The 11,019-nt window shown below is 30.8% G+C and overlaps 2 protein-coding genes across 2 annotated transcripts; both read right to left on the bottom strand.

Moving 5' to 3' along the window:
* Positions 1 to 3,540: 3,540 nt before the first annotated feature.
* LOC146884773 (uncharacterized) lies at positions 3,541 to 4,766 on the bottom strand. Its single transcript, XM_085676024.1, has 3 exons — positions 4,705 to 4,766; positions 4,364 to 4,621; positions 3,541 to 4,270 (listed from the first exon to the last, which is right to left on the bottom strand). The coding sequence occupies exons 1-3, from the start codon at positions 4,764 to 4,766 to the stop codon at positions 3,541 to 3,543; spliced, it is 1,050 nt and encodes a 349-aa protein (XP_085532150.1).
* Positions 4,767 to 4,775: 9 nt separating this feature from the next.
* LOC146884772 (protein FAR-RED IMPAIRED RESPONSE 1-like) lies at positions 4,776 to 5,697 on the bottom strand. The gene is made up of 2 exons (XM_085676023.1): positions 5,017 to 5,697; positions 4,776 to 4,928 (listed from the first exon to the last, which is right to left on the bottom strand). Exons 1-2 carry the CDS (start codon positions 5,569 to 5,571, stop codon positions 4,776 to 4,778), a joined length of 708 nt encoding a protein of 235 aa, XP_085532149.1. The 5' UTR covers positions 5,572 to 5,697.
* Between the last annotated feature and the right edge of the window lie 5,322 nt (positions 5,698 to 11,019).

Raw genomic sequence — 11,019 nt, 5'->3', positions numbered from 1 at the left:
GAAAAGAGAATTACCATTTCTGCTTCAAGAAAGGAAGAGAGCAAATGATAAATGAGAGCCAAAATAATTAATTTATGTCTAACTTCATATTCTCTTCAAAAAAACAAAAAGAAAACATATGAGAATGAGATATGAGAACAATTTTGTGAAAAACTAAAAGGACAATGAGTAATAAAATAGAAAATATCTTAATAAATATTTGGTTTAATTACTCTTTTGGTTTACATTTCCAAAAATATCAAATTGATCATTTAGTTTTTTTAGTCTCAATTGGGTCCCGATTTTTTTGTCGCAATTTGACATTTTTGAACGAAATAGAGATCAATAAAAGACCAAAAGAGTAATTAAACCTAAATATTTTTATTTTTTATTATATTTGATTTTATGTTTTATGATTTATTAATATTAAATATTGTGCTTTATAAAAGAAATAAATAGACATACAATTTAATTTCCATCAAATTCTAAAATATACTACCTATAATTTTTTTTTAAAATTTTTAAAATTTCAAAAATATATACATAATTAAAAAAATCAAAAATATTTGGGGGGCCATGGCCCCTCCTTGCCCTTGCCCTTTACATAATTTGCCACTAATTGCATAAATATTGTGATAAGACGAAAAATATCTTAGAGATGCGAATAAGTTTCATGACAAGTCAAATAATTTGAAGAAATAAAAAATAGAAAATGTGTAGTGTATAATACTTAATAAACTATGAGTGTTTTATTAATTTAAACGGAGATGAGGATATGACGAGTATAAAGATGGAGATATGACGGGTATGGGGACGAGGACAAAGCATATATGTATGTCTTCATATCTAATTGAAAAAGTTAGATATCTTATATACCCATACCCATATCCAATTAATGTGGAGATCTTTTATCAAAATGGAAATGGATTCAACCGTGGAAATGAGTTTATTTTTCATCCTATATATGATGACCATTGACTACAATTACCACATGTTACGCAAGTGGTCTATATTTTCATAAACAATAATTTGATAATATGTTTTAAAATAATATTAACATAAAATAAATAAATAAATATATATATATATATATATATATATATATAGTAAGATTAGGGATCTACTTATTTGAAGAGTAAATCAAAATGAAATAACTTATTCAACTCAACCTTCAATCTTGACTATTCAAATCATTAATATATTTTCTAGCATTTTTGAGTATTGTAATTTTGTCTCTCCTTTTTATTAACAAGGTAAATAGTCAGTTTGATAAAGAAAGCATTGACATATTATAATCTTAGTACAATAAGAAAAACATTTCATTGTCTCTTTCCAAAGATGAATTCTAAATTTCAAATTTTCTCACACAAACTTTACAAACCTCCTTCACAAATTTAACGTGTGTTTTCAATTAAGTTAACCCAATCAGAAGAAACTATTTTAAATGTATGGCTTATTTTCCTACATTTGTATGTTACCTTTTTGTTTTTAAGTAGCTGACTTGCGTTTGTTTATTCAATGCAAAGGTAATGCTACTATTTTTGTATTATAGTCCTTGAACAACTTAAAAAATTTAAACATCGTCAATAATAACGCAATGACATTTTGGGTGCACGACAAAAAAATATAACACTACTTTCATAAGTATTATTTTTAATAAAAAATGAAAAAATTGCATAGACTATTGACATATTCGAACACTATAAATATTTTAAAATTAAGAGGAAATGACATTATTTGGCTTGGATTCCAAAGTATACATTAATTGTTTTGTTGTGTTGTTTTCATTATGTTGCAGAAGTGAGTCCAATTTGGTTGATAATTGGTGAGAGAAGTTGTTGCCCATAACTCAAAGCAGATACAAGAATAAATGTGCTCCATCCATGCTTGAAAGTTGGATATAAGTGAGGGAAAAGCCAAGAGCTCAAGCATACAGAAGACACAAACCTTCAAATTCGGTCATTAGTTCTGTAAGGGATGTGATTTGTGACTCGGGATTTTGAGAATAATATTTTGAAAGAAAAGACACAGATAATGATATCACAAAACAAAGAGAAATGATAATTTATGTAAAAAATATTTCTTTCTACTTTTATAAACATCAAATATTTTATAAATAAGATTAATTTTTAATATAAGTGAAGTAAATATCATTTTATTAAATTAGTTTGATGAAGTTGAATTAGAGTATTAATGATGATTTTTTTATTTTATTTAAAAAGTTAGAGAAATATTATATAAATGCCATATGAGTTTAACTTAGGTAAGGATTTGATTGGTATTAATTTTTGGGTTTAATTAATCGAAAGGTACCCAGTTTGGTACCAGAGTTTCAAATTGGTACCCGCTTTTAAAAAAGTATCAATTGCGTACCCAAATACGTTTAAGTGTATCAATTGGGTCCATACCGTTAAATTGTGAGAAACGGCGTTAAAAATGAGATGATGTGGCATTTGTGAACGGATACGTGTCAATTTAAAGAGCAGTTGTGGCTGAAAAAATAATTGTACAGTGACGTGGTGGTATATTTAAAAATCAGATTGTGTTGTGCCCTAATTGTAGAATTGGGTTTTCGCTATCATTGTGGTGGGGTTCTTCGTCTGCAGTTCTTCCTCTGCAGTTCTTCCTCTTCTCTTCTTTCTTCAATCATTTTGGTCTTCGTTCTTGATTGGAAGACATAATTTTTGGTGAATCTGCAATGTCTCGCAGTGAAGGCTGTTCGTGCTCTTCGTGGGGTTCGCAGAAGCAAAGTGTGTCCTCCACTGGTGGTTCGTATAGGGTGTTGGGTGAATGTCCTCTTTGCTTTTGTGGGGAGAACGCTGTGTTGAGAGTCGCTAAAACAGTCAGGAATGCCGGCAAACAATTTTGGGGGTGTCCTAAATATAAGGTCGGAGTAGATGTTTGATTTTAATTTAATTTTGATTGAATCTTTATTAATGTTTTTGATGTTCTCTGTTTTTGATTAATGTTTGATTCTTTGTTCTTGCAAACAGCGGAGTGGTGGGAATGAGGTATTTAAAGGGTGCAATTACTTCAAATGGCTGAATGAAGATAATGGAGATGAAAAAGATGCTACCATTGGGAGACAAAGGAGAAAGATTTACACTCTGGAAAAAGCAATTGCGATTTCTGATAGATGGGTTAAAATTTTAAGTGTAATAATAGTGTTTTTGCTTTTCGTTAATGTAATTTTAGTTTGTAAGTTAGTTGAAAAGAGTTGTTGAACTGTTGTTAGTATCAGTGGTGTAATGTTGTAATGAATTCTTAATGAACCAATTACAAGTTTGAGTGAACTGACTGTGTTCTATTTATTTGCATTTAACATCATTTGATAATGAAGATAATGTGGAGATGAGAAAGCAAATAATATTAAAGTGGTTCATAATGCCATTTCAGTACATAATACTGTTCTTCAAAAGACCTGAATATGCAAATAACAGCACAAAAGCAAGCTGTTTCCAAAATAACAGTACTACATTGTAAGATAACAGCACTGAATTTGTCAAAAAAAAGCCACAACATATTGATTTTCCAAAATAAAACAGGTGTTCCATAATTTCTTCATGGCTCCGTGATTGGTCCCCTCCTAAATGATAGTTTTTCTCTGAATGTGGTTGTTGTTGTTGGTTGAGGCACTTGAGTCTGTTCGCATGCAGAATTTTGGGTTGCTTGAGGCACTTCACTCTGTTGGCATGAAGGATTTTGGGTTGGTTGATTTGTTGCTGCTGGCATAACTGGTTCAGATGCAGTAATCTGAATTTGTTGACCACCACTGATATCAGTTGCCTGAGTTGGCTGATTTTCTTGTGTTTCTTCAGCAGTTGGAGTTGGTTCCTGTTGTGGTGGAGGTGCCTGCGGACAAGTATTTCTTTTGTGTCCAAGTGCTCTGCAAATGGCACATCTTTTACGGGTTCCACCTTGCCTGACTTGGGTGTCATCTTTCCTCAGCTCCCAGGACTCCAGCCTTCGTTTCTTTTTTGGTCTTCCAGGCAGCACTCTTTTAGCAGGAGGTAACACATCAGCATAAGATGTCATCTCCCACAGATGAGGTCCATTAACAGGATATATGAGGGACAAATAGGTCTCCTCGTATGTTGACTTCAAAAACCAGTGTGGGAGGTAATCCTCTGCATTCAAATTGAGAAATCGGATGGCAGTGATTGCGTGACAGCAGGGAATTGATGTTATTGCCCACTTCCTGCAGCTACAGTCCTGTTTATCTAAATCCACCACATATTTCTCCCCAATCATAGCAGTATGGCTGACCTCAAATAGTTGTTGTCCAGACCAGCTGCATTGAATACAAGATATAATTAAAAAACAGCCAGAAGACATTCATATTTAATGAAACATTATTACAATTAGGTGCATCAAATACATTTACCTTGGTAACCAATATTTGGTCTTTTGTGCTTCCTTGTCCAATCTGTCTTGAATTTTTGGGCAAATAGAACCATGAAATGCATTTACCTTCTTTCTATTGGAAGCCCATCTCTGCATCAGATACATTCGAATTTCTTCCATCATGGTTATGATGGGTTTACTCCTGGAATCTACTATAGTGCTATTGAAACCCTCAGACATGTTGTTCACAACAGTGTCAGACGCAGGTCTTGTTGTAAATCTGGACCTGGACCAGAATCTGATTGCAGGGAATAAACCATTTTAATTTGAAATCAGTTTAAATCCAAAACAGTAAATATAAAAAAATATTTAAAAACATGCCTTGGGGGAATCTGTATGAGATGCTTAAAAGCATCAACATTCAACTCTTTAATCTCCCTCATCACAGCCTCTCATGCTTGTGGGTGTGTGGCATATGCTGCTTTCCAGAGTAGTCTCTTCAGATTTTTTCCAGGGAATTTTTTGCGGAAGTTGGCATATATATGACGTACACAGAATCTTTGGTCCACACCAGGCAACAGTTCTTGCAATGCTGGAAGCAGTCCCTGTAATTTTTAGAGCATAACAATTGATTGGTCAAATATTAAGGAATCACAATTAAACATCAAATACCACATGGATATAGTTACTTACTTTCTGTTGGTCTGACATGAAAGTGATCTTAGAACAAATTTCAGCTCCTCCTAGGTCTTCTATCATCAAATCAAGAAACCATGTCCATGTTTCCTTGTTCTCTACTTCTACCACAGCGTATGCCAATGGAAGCATTTGGTCATTTCCATCTCTGCCCACAGCTGTTAACAGTTCTCCCCCATATCTTCCCTTCAAAAAACAGCCATCTACACCAATAATAGGCCTACAACAGAAGAAGCTATCTTTACAAGCCTTGAGGCATACATATAGTCGTTTGAAAATTGGGTTGCCCTCATTCTCATCAACATGGACTTTGACAGTGGAACCTGGATTTGACCTTAACAACTCATGTGCATAGTCATAAACACGTTTATATTGTTCCTGGAATGACCCATCAATGTTCTTGTATGCCATACTCTTAGCCCTAAAGGCCATTGATCTTGAAACACCAATGTTCCATTTTCTCCCAATTTTGTTTTTCAAATCAGTCAACTTCATATTTGGGTTCTCTTTGAGTGATTTTTCCAGCCTTCCACATAACCACTTTGAAGTCATCAAACGCACATTGAATTCCCTACTACATGTGTGATTGTCGATAATTCTCCTTAACTGCCATGTACTTTGTGGTGCTTTATAAGCACAATATGCATACCACTTGCATTTACCCTTGGCACCCAAACACTTCACACAAATTCTCCTTTTGTCATTTCTAAAAATTTTTAACTTTCTCCCACTTTGGACACCATAAGTTCTAATAGCGTCAGTGAATTCTTCCATATGAAGTACTATATTCCTATCTATATATCCCTGTCACATATGAAAATGCCCAAACAATCAAAAAGAAATTACAAACCATACCATCCAACACACAAAGACAGCGACAAAATGAACAAAGGGGGACCACACAGTAAACGCAACACCGTCACCGTCACCGTCACATGTAATGGGGGACCAAATGTAATGGGGGACCAAATGAATAAACAAATCTGAAAGTGGGGGACCAACACCGGCACCGCAATACAAATAACAACAACACAACAATAAAAGCACACAAAATAATCAATACATTGAACAAAACCCCAAAAATTACCACAATGTCAGACAAAACCAAAAACCCTAAATGGCAGTGAATGCCTGCGCCAGTGGTTCGTCTACTGAATGGCAGGAACACATACCTTTCTTCCACCGCTAAACCCACGTCGCTGTCAAGGATGCTTCCGATCATGTACTGATTGCCAGTGAAAGCAAGCGCGAATCGATTCGTCGGTCTCGTCTTCTCCCCTCTTTTCTTCTTCGAACTACACCAGTAACTTTACCAAATTCGTTTTTAATTATTTGCCTTCTACACTTAATTTTCACCATAACGTTAAATTACTTCTCCCACCAACAATATCCACGTCACTAATTCTCTGATGGCCACGTATTCTTTTCTTGCTTCTCAGACCAACTTAAATCAGTCAACGTTAATCACAGTAATGACGTCTAAATTATTGGACCCAATTGATGCACTTAAACGTATTTGGGTACGCAATTGATACTTTTTTAAAAGCGGGTACCAATTTGAAACTCTGGTACCAAACTGGGTACCTTCCGATTAATTAAACCTAATTTTTGTATTACATATATACGAGATATTTTAGTTACCCGATTCGAGATCATCTTAGCTTATATCTATTTGAACATTATATTATTTCGGTCAAACTTAATAATTATAATAAGGTATTAAAATAGTGAAATTTATATTTAAGTGATCTAATATCTTTATTTAAGAAAGAAACTTTTTATCCGGAAGGTTTGGAAGATGAGTCCTTCAAAAAGTTTTCCGAAACTAAAGGTCCAATGGATAAGCTAAAGGAAATTGAGCGTTCGGCTGGGTTCCCACTCAGACACCAACCCAGCCCTACATGTTCTTACCATTTGGATAGACTCAAAGATCGCATAATTGGAGGGATATTAACTTACATTATGCGTTTCAACCGCACTTCTCGTTCTCTCCTTCTTTTCAATCCTTTTCCATAAAATCAAATTCTTAGATCGTATCCTCGTGTTTTCCAAACACATCTCTTCATAAACCAAAATTAGTATTCACATAAACTAATTTTAGTTTATAAAAAAATATTTATTTATTTTATTTACGAATGTTTACGAAACACTCATTATCCTAATCTAGTTTCCGTCTATAACCATGGATATATTCCAAGGTTTTAACTGGGCAAAGGAGTGTTAGTAATATTAAAGTATTAAAAAATTATGGGCGAAATAAAGGTGGTATTAGCAGCATGTGGAGAAGAATAAGTTTGCACTATGATTCTCTCATAAAATGATTGAAGCTGTGATGCATGTGTATCGCATATGCCATACATTATTTGGTTGGAGCAATGTAAATTTTCCTTAAATTACTGCTTTTATCATATAGCAGGGTTTCCAGAAAGGAGAAAGAGAAAAAGCTGCGTGTAGCAGTCGATAGACCAATAGTTATAAACCGAAAGACAAAGAAGCAACACACTAGCCAATGGTTATTGCTTATTAGGAACTGTACCCTATGATGAGGTTATATCAGATACCCATAAATAAACTGAGAAAGCGGCACTATATTATAATTAACAATCAATCATATTTTGAAATTATATTGGAATACTAAATTTTCACAACTTTTTTTTATAATATAATGTGTCATTGATTTTTGAATATTGAGATTGTAAAAAAAAATAAAAAATCACTTAAAAAATATACCTAAAATTATAACACAGACAAAATGCTCTTCTTTCTCTTTCAACGCCATTATTTTCTTTCCCTTTCAACGCCATTATTTACTTTAGTTTTCTTTTATTTTAGTTCAGATGCTTAGTAAATCAATGTCAAAACCAATAATTCATTTAATACGTATGAAAAAAATGCGCTGATGTTATGTCTCTTGCTTGTAAAACTATGTCATATTTTTATCATCTTTATAAATTTTCAATACTCGTAGTATTCTTTACCATAATTATATAAATTCTAATATTTTATATTGTAATATGGCTCTTAAATTTTCATAAGTTCATATCTCAATTAATTTCGTATCTAACTCTTAAGATCAAAATGCAGACTTAAGCGAATGTTTACTGTATCTAAAACTTTATCTATCATTTCTCTAACATAAAAATATTATTAAAATAAAAGTAAAGATAAAATATTAATTTTTTTTATTACACATTTTATTGTCAAGTTTTAATTTTTTTGTTTTATTATTTTTTTTCATATATATATATATACCATTATACTTCCCATTTTTACGTTTTTTTTTAATTTCCATGTTGAAAACTTTTATAAAAATTAATGATAAAGGGGCATTCATTTTTCAGGTAGTTTGTTAATTAAAAATTAAATAATTTTGAAATGAAAAATTTAGAAAGAAAAAATTACAAAATAATAATATTTTAGTAGCAAAACATGTGATCAAACCTAGCTAGATACTAATTAGTATAATTAATTAAGAATTATATAAAAAATTAGAAAACTTAACATGTTTTAAAGTATTTAAGGCGGACAAAAAAATTCTTTAAAATGGAAGTTGTATTTTTAAATGAATAAATATGAAACAAAGTACTTTTTTGAATTAAAAATGAAGGTTAGTTTCCATAAGATTGAATTGAGGCAGCTATGTAAGAAATGATGATAGCATGATTATATAAGGAGTCGAAATGCAATTGGTATGAAATTAAAAAGGTGTAAAAGCGAAGAAGGAAAAGAAAAGATGCATGATGAAGTTGGAAAAGCGAGAAAACTAGGTGCTCAGAGTGAAACTTTTTCTTGATGTGTTGTTGTTTTGTTGGGAAATGAAAAGAAGAAAAAATGAATTATGTAAGGGTTTGTTCAGAAAACGATTGCACGGTATTGACATAATCACACATTGCCATGTGCTTCTGTTGTACTCCCACATGCACCAGTACGCGTTTCATGCCCATTTTCTTCCTATCCTCCCTCTCTCTGCACCAAAACATAACACACATGATAATCGTATTTCATCACCACTTTTCTCTCGTTGGCGTAGAACTGCCAGAAAAGAACCGCTGAACATAATGTAATGTCGTTTCCTTTGTTCTTTTTCTTGTCTGTCATGATTTTATCATTCGTCTGAACGACTCAGGACAAGATTCACATGTAAATTAAGATAATGATTAAAATATTATTTAAAGGCTTAGGTCCCACTAGTTAATGATCCATCCCTTGAACATGCTCAACACTCAAAGGTAACATCTGTTCTCTTCAAAGGTTTAAGATGCAATCGTAGAATATGTTTTTCATCACTTTAAGTAGTATGGAACAACAAAGCTATCAACACGTTCTGAAATACTTTTAAAACAACTTTTATTGTTAAAAGAATTATGACAAAATTTAGGTTTTCTTCTTTTAAATGTTTCGAAACATTTTGTAGAGTTTTCTAAAAATTAATTAGCCAAAGATAAATTCAAATGAATAATGAAATTTGTTTCGGCTATCCAAAAGCTGTAGAGCTCTCTATATGCAGTAGACTATTACTTATGGTCTTGTCTCTCTTGTGTAAAAGAGTGATGAAATTATCCTTTGTATATTACAACAGTAATTTTTGTGTGTGCATATTTATTTCAACTCTCTATATTTTCTAATAACATGTTCACTGCTTCAAATTTTGTTATTATATTTTTTAAAAATGGAAAAAAAAAGTTCAGAAAAATGTGTCCGTAGCTTCAAAACTGATGTCTAACACAGTTTTCAGAATATTACCAAAAAAAAAAAAAACTTTTGTTCCTCTCCTCTTGTGATTATAAAGCAGTTTAATTATGATAAATACGTTGACTTTACGTTTACTGTAATCCTTACATTGGGTGATTCTAATATTTTTAGTTAAAATCCAATGTAACATATCAAGTATTTTTTTATTCCTTTATTTTGTTTCTAATATCACCCTTTTTTTTAAAAAGAAAATTATTTTAAATCTTTCATATATATATATATATATATATATATATATATATATATATATATATATATATATATTATTAATTTACTACCGTTAAATATACGTCAAATTTAATTATTACTAGTAAAATAATATCACACTTTTATATTAATATACAAAAAACATCTGTCCTTACAAATTCCAAGTTTTATTAAATTACCAGTTTCCGTTAATTATGTGTAAATTATATTTTTAATCAGAGTTAATAATAAAATCAAATATCTTTTTGTGTGGTGTAGGTGAGAGGGATTGAAGAGTTTTTGGATACCTATTGATGTGGACTTTGACCATTCAAAAAAACTCAAAGATATCACACTCCCAAACATATTTTAGATGTTGACTTCCAAAAGTCAAAATATATGACTTCCGCAAATCAAAATATATCACCAGAAATCGATTTTCGGAAATCAAAATATACCACCAGAAGTCAGCTTCCGAAAGTCCAAATATATCACCGAAAGTCGACTCCCGGAAGTCAAAAATCATTACCGAAAATCGACTTCCGAAAGTGAAAAATCATTACCGGAAATCGACTTCCGAAAATAAAAAAATATTACCAAAAGTTGACTTTCAGATATAAAAAAATTATATATTTTATTTCATTTTACTTTTTAAAACACGTACTAAAAATTATAAAACATATAAATTTTAAAAAAATTTAAAAAATAAAAAAAGTAATAAAAATACTAAATAAAAAATTGAAAAATAAAATTAAAAAATAATTAAAATAAAAATAATAAAACTTTTAATTTTAATATATATATATATATATATATATATATATATATATATATATATATATATATAAACAGATTTTGTCTTCCGTTCCGACTTCTGGTTTATATATATATATATATATATATATATATATATATATATATATATATATATATATATATATATATATATATATATATTTTTCTGTTTTTAGTTAAAGTTTTATTATTTTAATTTAAATTATCTTTTAATTTTAATTTTAATTTTATTTATTTTTTTAATATTATTATAACTATCTTATTTAT

Source organism: Vigna unguiculata, chromosome 7 (assembly GCF_037176805.1).
Source record: "Vigna unguiculata cultivar grain cowpea cultivar isolate G323 ecotype 2 chromosome 7, ASM3717680v1, whole genome shotgun sequence".
NCBI classification, from domain to species: domain Eukaryota; kingdom Viridiplantae; phylum Streptophyta; class Magnoliopsida; order Fabales; family Fabaceae; genus Vigna; species Vigna unguiculata.
This window is presented reverse-complemented; position numbering and strand designations above follow the sequence as displayed.